At 34.7% G+C, this 23,134-nt stretch overlaps 3 protein-coding genes and 1 pseudogene across 5 annotated transcripts in view; 1 reads left to right on the top strand and 3 right to left on the bottom strand.

Annotated features, from left to right (window-relative positions):
* Positions 1–778: 778 nt before the first annotated feature.
* Positions 779–23,134, bottom strand: part of LOC107629572 (scarecrow-like protein 3 pseudogene) — a 44,352-nt pseudogene continuing 21,996 nt past the window's right edge. Inside the window, exon 2 of the transcript XR_015907198.1 lies at positions 779–805. The product of XR_015907198.1 is annotated as a scarecrow-like protein 3 pseudogene, transcript variant X2 (transcript). The remainder of the gene's footprint in view (positions 806–23,134) is intronic.
* Positions 2,619–6,514, top strand: LOC107632476 (hexokinase-3). The gene is made up of 9 exons (XM_021118122.2): positions 2,619–3,026; positions 3,800–3,950; positions 4,066–4,245; positions 4,527–4,601; positions 5,049–5,204; positions 5,283–5,381; positions 5,466–5,593; positions 5,721–5,802; positions 5,888–6,514. Exons 1-9 carry the CDS (start codon positions 2,752–2,754, stop codon positions 6,254–6,256), a joined length of 1,515 nt encoding a protein of 504 aa, XP_020973781.2. The 5' UTR covers positions 2,619–2,751; the 3' UTR covers positions 6,257–6,514.
* On the bottom strand, positions 6,685–8,529 carry LOC107634167 (ubiquitin-conjugating enzyme E2 20). The gene is made up of 6 exons (XM_016337742.3): positions 8,219–8,529; positions 8,079–8,106; positions 7,769–7,996; positions 7,169–7,232; positions 7,000–7,059; positions 6,685–6,902 (listed from the first exon to the last, which is right to left on the bottom strand). The coding sequence occupies exons 1-6, from the start codon at positions 8,317–8,319 to the stop codon at positions 6,856–6,858; spliced, it is 528 nt and encodes a 175-aa protein (XP_016193228.2). The 5' UTR covers positions 8,320–8,529; the 3' UTR covers positions 6,685–6,855.
* On the bottom strand, positions 9,461–21,734 carry LOC107629571 (PHD-finger and DNA binding domain-containing protein). 2 transcript variants are annotated; one of them, XR_002358819.2, is made up of 11 exons: positions 19,624–21,734; positions 18,913–19,521; positions 17,362–18,520; positions 16,387–16,666; positions 16,175–16,299; positions 14,892–15,352; positions 14,757–14,785; positions 11,072–11,752; positions 10,678–10,877; positions 9,993–10,066; positions 9,495–9,882 (listed from the first exon to the last, which is right to left on the bottom strand). XR_002358819.2 is itself a non-coding variant. In XM_016332388.3 (10 exons), the coding sequence occupies exons 1-10, from the start codon at positions 21,234–21,236 to the stop codon at positions 10,061–10,063; spliced, it is 5,163 nt and encodes a 1,720-aa protein (XP_016187874.1). In that variant the 5' UTR covers positions 21,237–21,734; the 3' UTR covers positions 9,461–10,060. The 2 variants fall into 2 exon arrangements, 1 of the variants encoding a protein (XP_016187874.1); XM_016332388.3 differs by having other exon boundaries at positions 9,461–10,066.

Here is a 23,134-nt window from a genome sequence, read left to right as displayed (position 1 = left end):
TGGAGACCCTCAAGGCGCAGACCCGCTCGAAGGCTTCCTTCTTCAGACGATTGGGCCAACCCAGCAAGTTCAGCCCAACAATCTCCGGTTACCCATCGTAACAATTTCTTTACCAATAATTAACGGAAGTCTCAGTCCAAAAGTTAGTATTTTATGTATGTTGCAGTATGTTTTTGGTTTAATATTTTTATCATACAAATTTATATTCTACTTCATTGAACGATATTTATGTGTGTGTGTGTTTTTTTTTCCTCATCAATGTTGATTATGTTTCAACTTTCAAGCATATATTATCTAGAAGTATCATTTGGATTTGCTTCTTTATTTGATTTAGAAATGGTTAAAAATTTATAATAATCTTTTTAGATTGGTATAAGTCTCAATCAAATAGGAGAATAAGTGTCCTTAATTTTTAGTCAATTTTTTTTGAGATTGTCATTAGGAGTGTACATGGGTCGAGTCACACTGTGTTTGATTTAATCTAAATCCGACTCGAAATATAGACCAAGTCTAATTTTTAGACCCTAACTCGATCTTAGACCTGATGAAACCTACGCACCTTCGGGGCTAATTTTTTTATATTGATTAAATATATGTGTAATACATTATTATTGGAAGATTAGGTGTTTTTTTTTGATATGGTATTTTATTCAAATCGGACGGTCCGATTTGTTTGAAGAGAAAAATAAACTACAAATCGGAGGGTCCGTTTTGTATTTTGTATTTTGTATTTTTTATTTTTTAAAATAAAAATCGGACGGTCCGATTTCAACATTAATTTTTTTTTTTTTTCGAAATCACAAATCTGACCGTTCGATTTGTACAACCCATACCAATGTGAAACACACCTCTACTCACTAAATTAGTGACCCGGGCTATGGCCCGAACCCGACCCGAAACAATGACCGGATCTATTTTTGAGACCCTTACCCGGCCCTAAACCCGATGAAATCTCACTAAATTAGTCCCTAAAGTGTTCGGAATCGGGCCAGATTTTCGAGTCGGACCGAATTATGTACACCCCTAATTGCCATTAAGAATTAATTATAAATGATATATTTTGTCATCTATACTAAATACACTTTAATTTAATTAAGAGACTAATCATAGTAAATAATATATAAATAAATAATATTACAACACATAGTACATTTATTCATGTCAAATATGTCACACATCACTGATTAATTCGTCATTATATTATTACATGTGACTAAACTATAAAATAACATGTGTTACTAATTATCTATATTATCAACAACTAACTAATGTAATACATTTTTATCGATTTCAAAAATATAATTAATGCAATTAAAATCTCATAAATGATTTTAACGCAGGAAGTAGATACTATTTTGGTACTTATTAACTCGAAAAAAGTAGCTATCGATTTAATATGACCCCCAAAAGCTGAAATCATAGAAGTAGCAAAGAGCAGAGCAATGTCATTGATCTGTTTCCTACTTTGGAATAGGTTCTCTATAGTCTACGGAGAGTTGGAGACAAAACAACACATGTTAACTTTCAATTCAACTAAGGTGAATGCGGTTTGTTCTCCTTTTTTTTCCTTTTGAAAATGTGACCGTGCCGGAGTATCCAACATTTTATTTCAAGCTTCAATAGTATATTTGAACAAACATTTAACCTTTTTGGCATGTGATATTCCTTTGCCCTTGAGAGAAAAAAACAAAATCAAAAAACAAAATAGAAAATTTAGCAAGTATTATCTGCTACATTTTAAGTGAATATACTATTAATAAACTAATATTCCATATAGCACAAATATAAATTCATGAATGCTCTTAGCAGTTTTAATTGGTCAAATCCAGTGCAAAATCGACTAAGTTACATAAATCTGCAATTGAAAAAGTTTAAGCCAGTTATTTTGAAGTTAAATTTTAGCCACACCTTATAACTATTAAATTATGATTATTGTTGTAATATTTTGTCATATATGTACATGAATATAATTTTGATGTACCGTATGTGTATTTAATTACGTAACGTGATATCAGTAAAAATAATTACTTTCATATTGACCACATGAATGATCATCCAAAAGAACGAATATGATTGCACGACTATATAAAACACTTTATACTATTAATGCATCAAAATTAAACTCATATATACATTATTTATTAAAATGAGATTAAATATCATTTATATATATTTAACTAAAATTTAAAACAAATTACTCAACTAATATAAAATTAATTTAGTAACTAAGATAGAATTATAGAAGCACAACTAACACAAGTCAAAGTACCGTCTAACCTAAAAAATCTAGTCATTACTCATTTGCAGGGTAAAAACTAAAAAGTGTAACGTGGAAGAAATCCGAAAATTTAGAAGATGTCGGGGACACAAGTGTCTTTTCACACACCTCATAAAAAGTTTCCCTATCGGTCCCTCCTTCCAATGCAGTCCCATTCCTTAAATAGTGTTCAGCCGCCGCGTCACTCTTCTCTTTTTCTCTTCTCTCTCACTCAACACGTTCCGGCATCTGTCGCCGGAGAACCACCGTCGAACTAGCCGGAACTTAAATGCTATTCGTCGAAGCTCGTTTACTCATTTTCTACTGCAGATAGTAATATCTATTCATTATTATTATTTATTACTACGTGCATGTCAAAACGACGACGTTTGGTGAACGATCGGAGGGAAGTGGAGAAACGGCGTCGTATGATGTAGTTTGATTAATTGATCGGTTGAGAAGTGGTGGTGGTGGTGGTGGTGGCGGGGGAGGTTATGGAGAGAAAAGTGGTGGTTGTTGTGGCGGTAAGCGTGGCGGCGGTGGCGTGTGGGATGGCGGCGGCGGCGGTGGGATGGAGGGTGAGGAAGAGGAGGGAGTGGAAGAAGGCGGTTAGGGTGGTGAGGGAGGTGGAGGAAGAGTGTGAGACGAGTGTGGAGAGGCTGAGGCAGGTGGTGGACGCCATGGCCGTTGAGATGCACGCTGGTTTGGCATCAGAAGGTGGCTCCAAGCTCAAAATGCTTCTCACACATGTTCATAATCTTCCTAATGGGTAAAAATCATTTCTTTTCTTCATTTATTTATTTATTTTTTCATTTTTTGGTTGATGGAACTTTGTTTTTGTTACTTATAGCTATTTGATTGGAGAATAATGTACCACTCTTCCTTCATTTTTTTTTCAATTCTTTATTTCGTGAACCCTTTGCTTGTTTTATTTTTATTTTTGATAAATGTATATTAATAATATTACTGAAACGAATTTACTTCTTGTTGCTCTTAATTAATACCGCCCTCAATTTTTTATTAGTCTTTTATGTATCCTTTTTTTATGCTTGTTTATGAGCTGTATTATATTTATAACTAGTTCATTTATTTTGTTCTTTGAGTTTCTTCTCATTGGTGTAGATGAAGTTCTTGCATTATTATTACGTCTTAGAACTGGTCAAGTAGGATTTTTTTTTTCTTTCTCTGGTGTACATATGATAGCATTTACTTTTTCAACAGAAGCATTTATGGTTTTGTACTATAGTTACACTGTTCTGAGAATTTTGACATGTGATGCACGGTTCTGAAATTTTTGAAAGCGTTTACAGCATCCATTATTATGTTTTAGTTGATGATACCTTTATAGTTATTTTGATCATTGCTGGGGAAATATGGGTAAAAGAATTCATCATGTGAAGTTTGGAGATGGTGCTATAAGCATACACAATGCACTTAGCAACTGTCATTTTCACTGTCAACATTTTATTTGCATCTTGTCCCTATGATGTTGCATGAGAGTTAAATACATAAGTAATATATAGTTATAATTTTTTGGATCAGGTCTGAAAGAGGAACATATTATGCACTAGATCTTGAAGGTACATATTTTAGGGTCTTGAGAGTTCATTTGAATGGTCAACAATCTGCTATCTTGGAACATGAAGTAGAACTACAAACTATTCCCCAACATCTATTGACCAGCACAAGCAAGGTGACATAGTTTATCCTCCATAATTTTGGTGTTCTATGCTTCTTTTATTATTATTATTATTATTATTATTATTTTAATATAGTAGTATCTAATTAACTGATTTTGCTTCTTGAAGGATTTCTTTGATTTCATTGCTTCTTCATTGAAAGAATTTGTTGAGAAAGAAGATGATTCAGAGCTTTCAGTGGCCAGAAGAAAAGAACTTGGCTTAACGTTTTCCTTTCCCATCAAACAAATATCTGTTTGCTCAGGCATTTTAATAACATGGACAAAAGGGTTTTCCATTGTAGATATGGTTAGTAAGTTGACATTTGAAGCATTTTGTGCATGGTTGTTGTTTCATTGTAATAGAACTTGATCACTATCTTCCACTAGTTATTTGTGCATGCTTAATGGTTTGTTTATGTTTTATCTTTTACGTATTCCCTCCTTAAGTTAGAAAATTGATGTGAAAAAGCTATTCAAATTGGATTGGCTTTTTATTTCTTTTATTTTTATAGTAGTGAAATAAAGATGAGTTTCATATATTTGAATGACATGCAATGCATTAAGTACCAAAAAATGTTTTGTTGTCAGGTAGGAAAAGATGTTCCTGCATGTTTGCAAGAAGCCTTGGTACGAAAAGGCCTAGATTTGCGGGTAGCTGCATTGGTAAGGAAGTAATTTCTTTGTCTAAGATTTCGATCCATTTTGCATTTTGTGTTGTTACCACTAGAATTTATTTATTTATTTTTATTTCTTTTTCGTATTATAATACTCAAATGAGATAAAGGATTGCACTTAACATGTTTAAATTTTGTGAAATGTGAACTGTTGCAATAATGTTTATCTTTACCCTTCCCTCTTCTGGAATCTTTGATGCCAAGCCCAGGCAATTGTATTATGTTGCATATCAACATTGCTGGCTATTGTGATTATGCATGTCATTCTATAGTTGCTTGCATTTTTCTTGGGAATGGACATAATGATTTTCAACATGCTAAGTGCTTTGTTGAAATTTAGAGTGAATGATTCATTTTTTTATGATTTATGTAAAACTAGCCTTTTTTATTAGGTTTGATTATTTACTTGAAATGTGATTGTGTTCATTTTAATCAGGTTAACGACACTGTTGGAACTTTAGCCCTCGGACATTATCATGATGCTGATACTGTGGCTGCTATAGTGATCGGGACTAGTACCAATGCTTGTTATTTGGAACGAACCGATGCTATTATTAAATGTCAAGGTCTTCTCACAACATCAAGATCCATGGTAATATATACATCATCATTCTTTTGTTATTTTCTTATTTGTTTTGAAACTTATTTCATTAACCTTTATGTTAATTAGGTTGTGAATATGGAATGGGGGAACTTTTGGTCCTCTCATTTACCAAGAACATCATATGACATTGATTTAAATGCTGAGAGTCCTAACCCAAATGATCAGGTTCATATTCTGTTTCTCCTGAATCAATCCTGTTGCCCAATTGATTTGTCACGACTCAAATTTTCAAGGTCTAATTGGATGCAGGGCTTTGAGAAGATGATATCAGGAATGTATCTTGGCGACATTGTGAGGAGAATCATTCTCAAGATGTCATTAGAGTCAGATATTCTTGGACATATTTCTTCAAAGTTTTCAATGCCTTTCATACTGAGGTTTGTCCTTTATATCATTCATACATTGATTATCTTAATCATTTTGTTCATATTGATAGTTATTTTATAACAGCGAGACTGTGAATTTATATAATTTCATTCAACTATGTCTTTGATGCAACTTTAGTACTCCTATGATCGCCGCTATGCACGAGGATGATTCTCCAAATTTGAGAGAAGTAGAAAGAATCCTGAAAGACATCCTTGAGGTAAAACAAGTTAGATACCATATATTCGCCCTTAAACAATTCGAATGTCTGTTACCCTTATCTAATCATTTTTGTGTTGTCTTAGATTCCTGATGTTCCTTTAAAGGTAAGAAAACTCATGATGAAAGTATGTGGGATTGTGACTCGCCGAGCCGCTCGGTTGGCAGCAGCCGGTATAATCGGTATCTTGAAGAAGATTGGTAGGGATGGGAGTGGTGGCATCACAGGTGGAAGGAGAAGTGATATGAAAATGAGAAGAACAGTTGTGGCAATTGAAGGAGGCTTGTATTCTAACTATACATTGTTTCGAGAGTACTTGCATGAAGCTTTGCATGAAATATTGGGTGAAGATATTGCTAAGCATGTAATTCTTAAGGTTACTGAAGATGGATCAGGTATTGGTACAGCATTGCTTGCTGCTTCACATTCATCCAATAATGTGGATAGAATATAGCTGCTATAATTATATATTCTTTATTTATACATATAGCCCCTGTAAATTAGATTATTCTTCTTCTTTTTTTATTAATTATTATTCTTATTTAATCTCTGTATAAAGGAAGATTCTGCCTATTCTTTGTTAAGGGATAACATTATTCTTGTCATTTATTTATTTCACTGAGAAGTGTTTAGGATGAACATTCTTAATCATTTGAGATGATTTGGATGAGTAGAGCATGTGGTAGAGAAGATTGAAGGGTATTTTTATCAATCATTTTCAAAGTTTTATATTTCCACCTAAAGTTTTATAAAGGTGCCCTTTATAATTATAAGTCACATTCACTTCAGTTATCGTTCTTTATTGGCTTATATAGCGGTCAATTAACACTTCATGATTCTTCAATTATCCATATATTAATGAATTTGGTATTTTGGGCAAAGTTGATATATAAAAGAGACATGCAATGATATATTAAAAAGAATTCAAAGAAGATATCCATGGAGCACCCAAAAATAAATATGGGTTCATCCTTCCTCTTCTACAAAGCAGACATACAAAAGGGCCTTCTCTAAACTAAGCTTCATAAGACTCCACCAATGTTGCTGTTAAAGCTAAGCACTTGTTGTTTTGTACAACTTCTGTACCATCTTCCTGTATTCTGTAGAACATATGCAAAAATAATTTTAATAACCCTTGCAACCCAATTGTAGTTAATCACTCATGTCATATAGATGAATTGGACCAATGCTTGTTACCTTCTTGATTGCTCCAAAGCTGTGCTGCTTGTGGATTTAGTGGTGAACTAATGTTTGGCTCTAAATTATGAAAAAAAAAAAAAAAAAGGACTTAAACAAGAGAATCATAAACAAAAAAGCACTCTTCAAAATATGAATCCAGTGTCATTATAACTTTGCCAATAATTACCTCCAAGCAGACTTTGTATGGATAGAAGAATTGTTCTAACATCGTAAGCAGATGACCATTTATCCTATGAAAAAAAAAAACAGACAAAAAGATGACATAAGTTTGTGTCCAACTACATTAATTTAACAATTAGTAATTAACCACAAAAGAATTTTTTATTTTGGTTTTCCCAACATGGTATCCTTTATCAAGCCACATCAATGACAAAAAGATGACATAAATTCGTTGTGGATTTGAGCATCATTTAAAGGTCTATTGCTAGTCAACGAGTTGCTGTATATACAATGTGAAATTCAGACTCCCGACACTTACTTAAGTGGACTATTGAACTGACTACTCGACAAACCAAATTATTTACTATAGAAGACAGTTATTTGAAACAAAAACACTTAAAAGTAGTATGAAGGGAAGGACCTATGTTATAAAGAGGTAGGGCTGTGAGAAATTTTGTTAGTACTTATGAGTAAAACTTATTTCATCCCCTTGGTCTTATTAAATATAGACCCTAAAATTCTTCTGCATTAGTGCATGAAAATTAAATTCATATAATATTATGGAGAAACATAAAATTAGTGCATGAAATCAACATTTGGATGATACCTGAAGTATGTCCAAGCAAATGTTGCCATGAAGATCAAGATTGGGATGGAAGCAGGTAGTTTCAAACTTGACTTTAGGAGGCTTGAAAGGATAATCATTGGGAAAAGAGAGTGACAACTTATACTCAGTTCCTTCAAACACTGTGTCCTTGCTTCCTTTAATTGTCCCTTTCCATAACATTATGTTGTCCTCTTCCGGAAATGCAGATATACCACAATCTCCACTCATCTGTCCCACAAAATTAAGACATTAATTAATTATAGAGTTCCTCGAATAAAGAGAATAATGGAACTTTGTGTTTGGTGGTTACCATCAAAGCCATCAATTCAGACTGCAACCTGTATGTTTGTTTGTTCATGATGAGTTCAATATACAAGGAATTAGGAGTTAGATAATAGAGAAGAGATTAGAAAGAAAAGTGGTTGATGGATTTGATGTGAGGAAGTGTACCTTCTAAGAACAGAGTGAGAATCAACGGTCTTTGTAGGAGTGATGTTGGGCTGTGCAGTTTCAGTGTGAGTGTGGACATTGATGATGGTGTTGGTAGCCATAGTAATGGAATTATAGAACTAGATTAATTAGTAAATGATAATGTTATTATTGTTGTTGATTGTTAATTATTGCTATGAGAGAGGAAGAAGTAGGAGGAGAATATGAGTGAGTGAATTGAAGTGAAAATGAAGAGTGAGTTGGGTTAAAGAAAGAAGAGAGTGGGTGGTAGCCGTTGTGGGTTTCAGGAACATCAAGTTACCAACATAACAGAGGCTAATTTGGGATAGCCATATATTCATTCAAAGAATAAGAACGTTATGCAACACACAAAAATAAAAGGCGCCGTTTGCGGAGCGTGTCGGATTGGATAACCCCCTCTCTGCCTTTTAAAGCAAAAGAGAAAAGAAAAAGCCCTGCCTTCCTATAGATAGGAGCCTCATTTTTTTTAAAGGATGATCCAATTAAATTTAGTTGAAAACTCACGTTTCTTTGATAATGTAGTAATACATATGTACGTAAAACTTTTTTACATGTTTATTTAAAAGTTTAATTTAATGTAAAGATTTTTACTAGTGTGATAATATATAATAAAATATAAAAATACTTATTTGATAAAAAAATATTTTTATGACATATCTAAACATAAATTATTTTTATTTTTTTTAAATTTTATAAAAAACATTAAAAAAAACTTTTTATAGAAGCTTATCCAAACCAACTAAAATATTTTGAATTCAAGAAATACCGCTCCACTCTAAAGGGACACAATAAAAATAAACAAGTAAACCAAATGCTAAAGCATTCCCATGGGGCCATGAAATCTGCTCAATGATTTACCATTATAAATATACTCCACCTTAGCCTCTCATCTTTTCATGTTATTATTCAGTTATTCACAATTATATAACTTAAGTTGTTAACTCGCAGCATAACTATATTTAAAAAAAAAAAAAGAAACCACAATAAGGTTAAAATGTAAAACACGTCAGTCCATCAAAATTATTCCTAGCAAATATGATTTGTTAAGAATGATATTCAATTAATAGGCATTTCACAAAACAATTTTAGATCGCCAAATTATTTTACTCCTTTCACCACATGGACTCAATACTGTTTAATAGATTAAATATCCTCTCATATCTGTTGGGACTTTGAACTTCGGGACATGACCATTTTTTTCCTTTAAAGCAAACACGAGAATACTGCAAATAGATTTTGGAACCCAACGGGAGGGTTAAGAAAAATCAAACCAAAGTGGTGACACCAACTTTCTCAGACAGGCATCACTGCAAGAAAAAAAAATCTATTACAGAGCAATATTCTATTTACTATCTGCTGTGATAATCATATTATGTGTTCTAAGATCTGCTATGATTTATATACTCCATTCCTAGTAGAAAGTTAACTCCAAGACACCATAAGAATTCCCAGTAAAGGAAAAAAAGACCTACACTAAAGAATGCCACTACAATGAATTCTAATGGGTTAGAACTTAGAATACCAATGATGAATGCAATTGGTGTAAGAACTCTATGGCGTCTCTGCATTACAGTTATCTTCAGCCTTTTTGGCACTAGCTTGTCATTTCGTTATTTTCATACCCTCCTCCAAGATTGTTGAAACTGAAGGCACAAAGTTGAACCATGATCACGAAATCATTCCTTCCACAGTGACCCTCTAATTAGAAACACTCTTCTATCCTTTTTTTACAAAAAATTATAAAATGTGGCACCTTATCTTGCAGGAAGAAAAACTCTACAAGAATGTGGCATCTCATCTCCAACCATGCAAAGCAAATCATCATACCTGGAATGAAGATAAACAATTGTAAGTATCTTACAGATAGCGAGAATTCATCACTTTTTTTCCCAGAAGCAATTTTCTTAGAATTGAAGAGAATATACAAAATAGACAAGTTAAATCTATCTCAGATCGGATATATTCACAATCATCAAAGCCATTCAAAACCAAAAGATTAATCATACTATCAAGCATGCGCAATATACATATTTTTTCACAAATAAATAAAAAGCATACATCCTGGAGTGTTTGTTCAAATATTTATCTCAGAAATATATTAGTGCTAGAAGTGAGTCCCGCCCTCTTGAATAGTTCCAGAAAACGAATACAACGCAACTAAATTGCCCAAACTCAGCAAAGTAATGCTTAAGTTATCAAAACTATAATCAAGTTACGCATCAAATCATCTAAAGTACAACTAATTCCAGAAGCATGTACAAATAGATTGAATAGCTAAAACATCTATTTAAATATTTAATGTTTCAAAACCTTTCAATGTGCAGTCACTAAGCCTAGACAAATTTTCAAACATTTCTTTGCTCAATTGAGCTTTTGTCATTCCACCTTCTACGTAACAAGGTCAATCAACAATTTGGGCTTAAATATGGCAAACATACCTCAGTTGGAAACTGGAGAGATACAGAATTTGATAGTTCCTCAGCACACTCTTTAGTGCTGTTTCCAGTGAGAGACAGTGCTTTACATGTCATATGGGGGCAGATCGGAGCATGCCTTTGAAGACAAACATGACACTTAAATCCAATTAATTGTCTGGAATTCTCTACAGTGAGCCCAACAGCATCCCCATGATACCAATCTGCATCATGACATGTGTTCAGAAGGCACGACAATATCATAACAAATGAACAACAGACAGGCGATATAATGCTTAACAACATAGTACAAATACACTTAAAAGATTTGTCCATAATTTGTAATAAGTCAGCCTCTTCTTTTCCAATTCAACCCTAAGCCCCAGAGGGAGAAATCAAACAGAAGAATAAAAATTACCTCCACATATGTCACAAGCAATATAATGTAATTCGGGTCCATCTCCAGAACAAATGCCACATTTAGGATTATCAGTGGCAGCAGAAAAACCCTCAGAGGAGAAAACATGCTTTTTTTCCCGAAACAACACTACCCGTTCATCATTTGGCTTTCTAGACAACCAAAGACCATTATGCCAGTAGCTGCTACTAACGTTTGTTCTTTTCTTACAAACAGTAGTTGGCATACACTTCTCTTGCTGAGCAGTAGTTTCTTTCGGCTTCTGATTATTTGCCTTCTTTGATTTATTTTGCTTCCCCTTTTTACGTCCAACTTTCTTTTTACTCTGAATTCCTTTTTTCCGCCCTCCATTCATTTGATTGTACATGTACAAGGATTTGGCCTTCCTAGTAGAACGACGAAGTGGTACACTTGGTGCGATCTTCTTATTAGTTTGAGATTTTGCCTTCCGTGCCTTACTCAAAGCCCTTTTATTGCCTTTAAGGCTCACCGACTTACTAACTGAGGGAGTATTTTTACATGTCTGTGATTCAACCTTCTGCTGTTTAGAGTCAACTCTCTTTCTTTTTGAATTAGTTTTAGTCTTTGCACGCATCCCACCCTCGCATCTGTGACATGAATATGTGCATTTAGTAGCCCTTGTGCCACTACATTTCCTTACATGCTTCTTATGAAAATATCCTACAAATTACAATACAATGATCAGATGTTTAAGTACTACAATAGTTCGTGAAAAATAATAAACCCAAAAGATGTAGAAAAAGCATCAGAAAGAGCATATGAAAACAAAAATCAGTCCTTGGTAACACACAAAATACAAACTATGCTCATGTTAATGAATTATCATTAGTTCAAAACTGAATAAAAAATAAATACTGATAACAATGAAATTTAATTTGTTCTCTTCAACTTCTTTTATTAGATATGGACCAAGACAAGTGTTGGCCTCTAAATATTACTAAGGTCAAGTAAAAGTTACCATAGTTTCCAAATTATATTAGAATTTAATATCTGAAACTTTCTATCTTAGTAAATCAAATTCCATGTTTAGGGCTTCCTGCTTATCTGTTTCACTTTCGATTTATATTCATTGCAGAAGATGACATTCATTAATTAAAAAAAAAAAAACATAGCACCACGAAAGGCAATTTTCCTCGCTCTGTGTGTTATGAGCTTTGTTTAGTCATTTTCCCCTTCTTTCTTTTAAAAGTATTCTGTGGCAAGTGTTGGGTGTGTCCTAGATCTTTGACTAGGTTTGTCAACTTTGTCCCGCTGGATGAGGATGGAAGCCAAATCTTCATGGTATTGTACAGTTTATTCCTTTTTTTTTTTTGTTGTTGTATTCGTTGGAACATAATTCTTATGTCTTTAAAGTAGATCTTGTGGGGTAGGATTAGGCACTGTGCTATTGGTTTCCTGTGCATAATCGTTTCAGTGATGTCATTTTTTGTTTGTTCTACATTTCGAGGATCCTTTGTCCTCCATGCATTTTACTTCTTTTATTTAAAATAAAATAACATAAAGGAAAACCCCTGTATGGAACATGTTTGAAATGTTATATGGCATGCATCCAGAGTTGCCATTATAAGAAACTAAATGAAGATAACCTATGACGTAGCACACATGAAAATATAATTTGAATTAATTACTTGAAGGTGGATAGCACAATTCTCATATCAATTTTTAGGGAACTTATGGGGAGATATTTCTTTTATTTCTTTAGATGAAGGTTGGTGTGTCCTAGATGTTCAGTTTTGAGGGCAGCTCTCATGGTTTCTGAAGGAGAGCCTAAACCCACAATATGGTGCTTTTGGCAAGAGCAGACTTTCTGCATCTTTAAGTAGATTTCTACCACATCAAATGGATTGGGTAAGACTCAATAACCTGTATCATTTGGTGCAAAGCTCACAATCTAAGAAGTTTCTCTAACTGAGCTTTATTTGGCCGGAAAACATCCTTACATTGATATTTATTGTTCCTCCTCGCTTTCTGTACTATCACTTCATCTCAATGAATTCATTCTATCAAAAAGTTAAGTGTTTTAATATTTATTCTTTGCAACATTTGTGTCACAAATATAAAACCAAACTTGGGACCTTCACCTAACAACTTAAACTTTTACAAGGGTAACAATTTTGGCTTTCATGTTACGAATTAAGCTTACAAAGAGTTGTTCATTGAAAATTTACATAACTCAGGATTTGCCATCCAAAGCAAATTTATGCACATTGTTAGACTTGGCAAAACCCAACCCTAAACTTTGGATAAAAAAGGAAAATATCGCTCTAGTTATAATGAAGGAAACTTTGCTGACATGCATAGTTGTGGTAGTCAAAATTGCAATTCAAGTCATACAATCATAGGATTCTACGTGTTTTCATTGTTTCTCCGATCTTGTTCCTAACTCTAAACTTGATCTATTGGATTTAAGGTAATCATGTACAAGCTTGTAGAGATTTTGATTTGTGCATTTTCACTGCATGTGACCCTTCTAATCGTATGCGACTTCTAGGTCTAGCAACTGAAAATTTATCCCCGTCGAACCTAGACATTCACCCAGCAGCCACCCACATTAATGTTCTCACTTCTTCTGAAGCCTATTCACTGTGACCTCACAATGTTTTTCTCACTTGAGTAGGCAATGGGACCATTTTTTGTGATGCTAGTGACAAAGCTGGGGGAGCAATTTTGTGAAGTTGTGGGTGGGTGTAACTTGTACAATTGTTGGTTCTATCAATTGTTTGTTTTTGTCTTACACTACCTGAGCTAAATGGTATTACATGTTTTTGGCTTCTAATGTAAGGTTTGTCTTATGCCCAGAGGTTTTTATTTTATTATAAGGCTTGTAAAGAATCATACAACCTCAAAAGACAACAATATATCACAATGTTCTATAATTTTATATTTTTTTTAATTATGTTCTTATTATGCTTATATATGTTACTATATAAGTATCTATATACTAGTGAATAAAACTACATGCAAAAGATAGAAGCTTCCATCTCGTGTTACGATTCCATGTTTGACATTTTTTAACTGTTATTGGGTCAGGTAAGGTTTATATAGTAAATTATGGACATATAGTCAACTATGCTCCAAATCTATCATTGACATATACTCGATATAGAAGCATGTATTTTATTCAGACCTTATAACTCCATAGAGACCAACGGCATCAGTTAATCTATATGGTCAATTCCACTTAGTGAAATATACGTAATTATCTCCATATAACTTGGCCATGTTTTAAACAATTTTAGGGTTGTCACTTTATTTTTGTCCATAAATTGAATCTTTTTATCACTATTGTCAAATTATTGAGCAGTCTTTTATATTTCTTTACGTTGAACATGAAATTATAAAAAAATGAACACCCCACTTTAGTTAAAAAGAGTATGTTGAGATGTCACTGAAAAAACATGACTAAACACTTCTGCTTCTCTATACTTTGTCAATAACATTGAAAAAAACTGTACAGCAGATTTGACAAGCATGTTTATGACTACATCCATATGCTAGGACATTGAATGATGACAATACAAGATTCGGTGAGATACCACTTAAAGCCACAGTAGTGGAGAATTAGATGGATAAATTAAAAGATATATGTGAAACAAATTAAAGCCTATGTGCATTTCAAAATCAAGAAAAATAAAAAGACCATATTGAAAGGACAAGAACACACCTTTGCAATATTGGCAGCTCACAGCATCCCTGCAATTTTGAGATAAGTACATACATAAGTAAGCAACAAATTAAGAAATTAATAAGGAAGAAACATTTCACTGCACTTATCAAGATGAGTGAATACTGCAAATACCTGATAGGAACATCTTTGTTGCAGTGCCCACACTGATGACAATCAGATCTTTCCAGTCTAGAAAACAAATATGGAAATCCTCTTTGTTGAGGAACCTTCCTATTAACTCTACCAATCTCAATAGTTTTCCCAAGTTTCTTTACATCGGACTTCCGAATGATTCTTTTTTCCTCAAAATTCTTTAAAAGATGCATGGGTAAATAAGATTCTTCCAGCCAATATTTTTTTCTCTCACTTGAGGGTTCTTCCAACACAGAACCATGTTTGGTAACAACATCAGGAATAGCCCTTCTCTTCCCAAAATCAATAAGGTACTTCACAGATTTCCCTTCAGTGGACTTCCTGCGTACAATTGCTTTCTTGAACAGTCTAACTGCTTTTCTAGATTCCTTGTCCAAGACATATTGAGGATGGCTATTTTCAATATCACGCCACTTTATGTTTGAATAAAGCTCTCTAACCTGAAAATATGGCAAAATCAACAGCGGATTACAACTCGTAATTATTTCATTACGTCAGAATTTCATCAGCTTCTACCAATTATAAAAGGCCAGTGTGTAACATTCAAGGGAAGGCCACAGCTGATACATGCACAGATTTTCCTGTTTCCAATATATTGGAATATAACGTTTACCCCTATCTATTTTTATCAGGTAACCAGAGTGGGAAATTCGTGCTTGGATTCCATGGGGTGAAACCAAGGTTGTCAAGTGTATAGTTCCTAGATGAGAATGGACAAGGGAGCTAGGAACGTACAATGTAGTGTCATAGCATGAAATGGGAGTTCCAATCTATTTTATAAATACATATGTACTTGCACAAAACAAAAATTCTAAATATAATCATAAATCCATTTGAAATGGATGATTAATGTCATAATATGAGTTTGTACAGAAACATCATAATAAAACAAAGGCCTCAATAGTCAATTTAACTAAAACAATAGCTTCTTGTACTTCTAAATGTAAATTCCAACCTAGCAAGTTGTACAACAACCCAGACTTATTGTAAGCCCGTCCAATAGTTTCTCAGCTTTCTCACTGGGGAGAGCCGCCTTCTTAATAGTTTACAAAACCCATTTGGAATCTAAGATATCCTCAACAACCAAGCACTTTGTTGAGACAATAATTAATTAGTGAACAACCAGTCTCCAAATCTATGAGTTCTGTGCTTTTCTAATTTGGAAACAAGAATCCAATAAACTATGTAAACATTCATTTTTCAAGAGTTTCAGTTATTTAATAGTTGAGCAAAAATAAACAGAAAAAACAAGTTGCTCATACCTGTACAGCAAGCTGCTCAACACTTGTTGACATCTCAACAGCAGCCCGCCATGCAATGCATTTGCTTCGCCTAGCAAAATCTGAATTTTCAGGATACAAAATGCCTGGAATCTTTGAGCAACCCCCTGCAAAAATTCCAAATAAATTTACGACAATCATTAAGATGACGAGACATCTTACACAACTACCATACATGAGAACAATTTGCTTACCTTGTCTAGCAGCCTTGGCAACCAATGAGCGGGGCAAACTCTTGCAATTAAACAACTGCCGGGAAAGCTTACCACCTCTCCACCAATACATTCCCAAACCGCTTGCATTGTTTGAAGATGGATTGGGTTCAGCATCAGAAAACCTAGCCCTTTTCTTCCCAATACCATGCCTTGTGCGTAAACTGGCCACAAAATGAATAGCTGATCCCATGGTACCAATAGAATCCACATGCTTTAACCAATCTGCTGCAAAAGCAAAAGGCCGCAAATTGGATTCCAACTGCAAATTTTTATATTAGACAGTGTTAGACAAAATATTGAGGACAACTGAATTCAGAGAACAGTATAAACTCGAAAGCTAGATGATGTTACCCAGCCAACCCAAAAAAAAAAAGATATGCTTCTTTTGTTGCAAGTATCATGACATCATATAAGAAGTAATCTGTGTGTGTGTGTGTGTCTAATAAACATAACAAAAGCCTGTATATTATTTTTATATAAAAGATAAATGACCAATTAGAGAAAGTTAGAGAAAATAGGTAGAAACAATGAGGATTATATTATGTGAAGTCATCATCATCATCAACAAAAAAAAAAAAAAGAGAAAACAGAGTAAAAGATAAACTGCTAAAAACTAGAGATTTTGGAAGAACAGTTCAAATATATGGACACCTTTCCCTTTTTCTTGCGCGCGCGTATATATATATAGCAACTAGAAAGAAACAGAATAAAACCCTTACCATGATCTGGGTTTAAAATTCCAATCACTCGTGTACTGTAAAAACAATATTTGAATTAACAGATATCCTTTTCCTTTACACTACCAGCAATGGCAAAAAGAGTATAGAATTTATCAACCCAAGGCTTTAGAATAAAAGACGAGGTGAACAATTATGTCAACCAAATGAGTTTCTACGTTGAAATCGGAGATGAAATGGAAAAGGTGCTGATGCCGGAGAGAAGGAATATCCTTACAATAAGCAATAACTTTTTAGCAGGACGAAGATCACCGGTCTTCATAAGCTCCTTATGCCAAAGATCAGTTTGTTGTAAATTCAACCATGGACCCAACAAAATCCCGCGTAATCGATCCTCAAGGGAGAGAATATGACAGATGATATCCCTGAGATGTTCATTCTGGATCTTGCTGGGCTGAAGTCCACCAAAAGTACTTTCAGACACTTCCCAAACAGGCTTCATGACAGAATTAAACAAGCAATCCCTGTCATCATTTGCAACTTTGCAAGAAAAGCACCACCCACAATTTTCCTTTTGGGCAGCTGCATGCAGGTTTTGAATACTTGGCCAGCAGAAGCTTGTAGATTTCTTCATAATGGCCTTGACTTGCTCTGAAATTATGTCGTCTTCAGTCAATACAATATTCTTATTTATCTTTTCAGGTGACTTACTCATCAACTCGTGTGCAATTAATGAGGCTGTTCGGGCAAAGCTATAATAGTTTACATAGTCTATTCCAAAAGGCACATCAGAGGTATCCTTATCTTCAGGCAATTGGGCACAACTAGCATCCACAGATCTTAATTTCCTCTTATGTTCCACATCTAAGCTAGATGATACCAAAGAACTGTCACCAACTGGATGATGTTTTTCTGGTATCCCTGACTGATTCAAGGACTCATCAGATCTATTGGAATCGTAAAGCCCATTCATTTGAACATTCTCGGTGCCTGGTCTAACTTGTGTGGTATCAGCTGATCCTTCTGAAACAGCACAAGGACTTTCTATAGTTGTTGCTGAATCCAAGCGATTCCCAGCTTTTGGAAACTCTTGGCCAGGATGATTACAACAGTCAATTGTAGATTTTTCATCTAACTTTCTTTCATCAACCACCCGATTATTCACCAAACATGCTTCTGAAAAAGTAATGGGAGCTAAAGATGTCTTCATTGCAGAAGATTCACCCTTGGCACGAAGGTTCTTGGTGGAGCTTTGGTTCAAGACGACCAAGTTACTAGTCTCCACACTTGGGTTAGCAGGGATATCCCAATGCTTGTAGATAGCCGTTAATAAGCCTCCAGACGAAGTATCCATAGACTTTAAAGCTTCAATCACTAAATGTAGATCATTTCTGTGGTAGTAATTGAACAAAGACCCCTCATCAGATGAGTCCGACCTGCAAAAATTTCAGCATGCAAATTAACTTTGATCAGGTACAAACAACATACAAAAGTATAGAGTGCAATGTACAATGACAAGAAAAAAAATGCACTTAATGGTTCAAGATCATTCATCAATGAAACTACACTTAGAGTAAGTTTGCGATAGAAATGCAAGTAATCAGAATGTCATCTAGTTAGATGCCAGGAATCAATCATGTCTGATAAGAAGGGAGAAACAGTAGACCAACCTAGCAAACAGCCTAAAATTACAGCTGAAATCCAAGCCTAATTCCTATAAAAGAACTTATGTCACTTGACAAAGAATATTTGATAACAAAGGCACTTAACAAGTGGTGGGGGCACTGATATGAAGATTACCTAGAAAAGGAAATAAATGAACACTTACACTAACAAGTAACCATAGCTGCTAAAATAAAGACGGCCATGAATATCACTCCCTATCAAATCTGCTCCTCGAAGTGACCTACGTGATTTCATCCATGCCCTGTGTGTGCCAATTGCACACTCAGGGCAATACCAGTCCCCTTCAGGCAGATTGTCACTTGCGATTCCAACACACTTGGAGTGGAATGCAGCAGGGCAACCATCACAGCATATTAAATTACCATCCATCTTGCAAAGGTAGCAGTCATCACTGTTCCAGTCAGTGTCATCTGCAATTTCCTCAGTCAAGCAGGAGCCACCAGACACATCTGTTCCAGCTCTCCGTTTCTTACAAGTGTCAAAATACATATTCTGATCAGAACCAACACTGTTCTCAGTTACCAACGATCTCCTGTTAAGCTCAGACCTTATTGCTTCTGCTTCGATCATATCATCACAGAGATACTGAAGAATCCCAACCTTCACATTCACAGGTTGTTTGTAGTAGTCAGCTGTGAAATTTGAGTAGTTAAGATTAAAGCTAGTTTTAAATCCTGAACCATGAATCAGAAGGTACTCGGCCATGAAAATAGGCCATGTGACAATGTCCAGAAAATCCCAATTAAGATTCCTACACAAAAAGTTAAAAATAGAAAAAATGAAGAACTTATGCAGAGAACACAATTAAACATACTGACAAGTATGACAACAGAAAAATTCAAATTAAATATACCTCAGACAATCAGATGCAGATTGGATACCCTCATTGGAAAGGTATTCCAAATGCTTTCTCAGAGTTTCCAAAATAGAAACATGAATGCTATCAAATAATATACTGGGGGTTTTGGACTTCAAAGCAGCTACAAGATCCTCCAACTCAAATGGACTCAAAAATAATAAAGTGCTGAATGACCTTAAACAAGCATAAATAGAAAAGACTTCAAGAACAGGAACATCATCTAAATTTAAATTTTGGGAAGATGGGGGTAATTGCAACTTCGCCTGACAAATTTTGGACTGTTCATGACCAGATATTACAGTTACAGGTTTCTCTTCTGCCATGGCACTGGTTTCCACGGACACCATAGGATCATCCATCTCCAGTGAGACTATGACGCTTGAAGCATGTTTTCTAGCTAATGCCCGGCGAGAGCTCCTCCTTAAACCTGTCTCTGGGGTGTTATTTAGTTCATCTGCTATTTTTCTTCTTTTCCTTCGACCTCTTCCTTGTTTGCTAAGACTTCCTGTCTCCTCTTGGTCTTCATGAGTTACGACTAAACCAGCTTCGCAAGGACTATCCATTTGCTGAGTCTCCAAAGAAACAACATCTGAAACCTGAAGAGAGCCAACAGCTGCTACATCGCCTCTGTTATCGTTGCCTTCCTCTCCTTCAATCGAACACAAAGAAGCATCTGTAGCTGCATGGTTGGCAGAAACATGATCTACCTCTGGTGTGAAATCATTGGAAACCTCATTCAAATCACTACGAACATCATCAACTTCCAAAGATCTCTGATTAAGATTTGTCATGTCTCCTTGGAGCTGACCCATCTTACCCAATATGGCATTTGCCTCATAAATACCATTGCCATTGGCAACTTCCCCGCGGGTTTCCTTGATATCTTCGCACACCTCGACATTCAAATCAAAATTACATTCCCGCTGCAACTTCCTGCCGCCCAAAGATCCCCCATTCATGCTGACATCATCGTCATTATTGACATCCAAATTCAAGTCAATACAATCTCTTCTCTTTAAACCAACCTCAGTGCCATCAAAAGTCAATAAACCACACCCATCATTAAGATTCAAATCCTCATTGAGATTAATCCCAGAATTCAAATCAAGCTCATCCCTAAGACAACTTCCATTTACGGCTACATCCTTATTCAAATTTAAATCCCCCTCAACCCCAATTTCCCTCCCAAGAGTTCCATCACCCACAATTGACTCCACACTCCCATTCGCATTAGCATTCCCATTTCCTAGCTTTTCCTCAATTCCAAGACCTAATTCACCATTCACTTCCGAATTATCCCTAATTTCACTAACTTCCAAAACCAAATTTCCATTGGCATTACCTGAACTGTCTCCAGCTCCGGCCTTCTTCTCAACACGGCGGCGCTTCTTGGGCTTCCGGCCAACCCGAGTCTTTGGCTTAGCGAGCTCCGGCTGAGCTTGTTGAAGAAGCAAAACCACTTCGTTTGATTCCAGCTCCTCAGAATCGCCGTTGTCGTAGAGGATCTCGACGAAACTTGAAGAAGGGTCGTAGGATTTGACGGTTCCGGTGACAAACCCAACACCTTTGACCTCTTTCTTCACGATTTTGCCCACAAACTCCATCATGAAGAAACTAGGATCATAGCAGGGGTTTTTTGAAAATTGGATGCAAAGGGAGAAGTGGGTAGAGAAGAAACCTTGCTTTCGAATTGGGCACGCACAGAGAGAGAAAAAGGAAGAGAGAGAGGGTTTTTGGGTGGCTTTTATGGTTTTTGGACAAAAAAAAATGTGAGTGTCGTTTGTTTAATGGAAACGAAAGGGAAGAGGGAGAGAAAGGATGCGGAAGGAAGTTACCAAAATCGAAAATGCCACTTCTTTCTCTCTCTTCTCTCTCTCCAAAGTGGGTCAAACCAAGTAGCAGTGCTGGGAGAGAAATCGAAAACAGAAATCAACAAGTGATTTTTTTCCCGGAAAATCAATTACATATATTAGATATCTTTAAAATGATTGTAGAAAAATACTCATTAGAACTTCCTGTTTTTAGTTATCAGCAATATTTTAAAAGTATGTAATTTTTTCTTTTGTCATGAGATTAAAAAAAAAAAGAGAAAAGGAGAACACCAAAAAAAAAAAACAACTCTTACAAATTTTAGATTTCTCCCACTTCAATTGATAAATATTATCAGCAATTTAATTAACATCTCTTTCAATAAAATTAATTTCACGTTTTTCAGGCTTTCAGTTTCAACTCAAGACTTCGATAACTTTAGACACACGTCATAATTAGTGCATAATAATTAGTCTTGGTTATAGAAGAATCGAGTCTCAAAAAAATATAATTTTTTTGTTATGCATGATGCTATGCTCATAGATGTATTTCTTGATCATAAAGTTTTGGGAAGTTCTGGTTTGTCCTCTGATATCACATTGAATCTAAATCTATTATTCATTATCTGAGTGTTTTAGAACCAAGACTACCTGACAGAAACGAAATTTAAAAATAAATGGGCATAATTTTAAAACATAGTTGGGAAAGGGTACGAATTCTAATGGTTTTTTCTTTTTGGCAATTATTTGGTGAATTTAAAAAGATCGTAATAATGATGTTTTCAACCTAATTGGCTTGTGGAACATTGATAAGGTTATAGGTCTTATTAACGCTTCTCACTCTGATTTTCACAAGATCTTTTGGGTATGTTTTACGTGATTCTAAGAGCATTTTAGTTGCGTGGTTGTGTTGGCTTTTTACTTTCTCCATTTATCCTTGGAAGTGAGTGTTTGCAATATGAAAAAGTTTACTTCTTGTGTGAAAATTTGGATTTAAAGATATTATCTGTGAGACAAATTACTTAGAGGTTCTTATTCTTAATAATAAAAGGATTAACAGGATTTAAAAATATGAGTTAAAATATTTTGTTCAATTATTAAATTAATGACTAAAATGATAGGCAAAAATAATAAATTCTGACTATATTCGAATATTTCTCATTATTGTATACCAATTTATTGGTAAGTGAAAGTCAATCAATGTATATATATAAGAAAGAAAAGTACAGGTAGACAATGAAAATACTAAATAATGTGAACGATAGATATATCGGATGTTTAATTCACTAGGTGTGCGGATGGTTATCCTAATATTAAGATTTAGATGGGTAATTTGGGAGTGTAGTGTATTTTTACTTTATTGGGTTAATTTTAAAATTGTTAACAAAAGCCATTGTCTACCTAATAAAGTCCATATAAGAAAACCAACTTGGGTTGGTGGTGGTCAGCTTACTCGTCCGCTTAAACAAGTGTTGGAAGTTCGAACCCCGCCTTGTGCATACAGCAACTCATTGGCCAGCGGCAGACCCTTAAATGGAGTTCAGATCCACGACGGATTAATCCTTAACCTGTCGGGTTGGGGGATACCATTTGGGTAAACCAAAAAACAAAAGTCCATATAAGAAATATGTTACATGTATTAAAAATATATATAAATACATAATATTTTATTTTGAGTTAATTATTCTAGTAGTTCT

This window comes from Arachis ipaensis, chromosome B3, assembly GCF_059453495.1.
Source record: "Arachis ipaensis isolate K30076 ecotype BB chromosome B3, ASM5945349v1, whole genome shotgun sequence".
NCBI lineage: Eukaryota > Viridiplantae > Streptophyta > Magnoliopsida > Fabales > Fabaceae > Arachis > Arachis ipaensis.
This window is presented reverse-complemented; position numbering and strand designations above follow the sequence as displayed.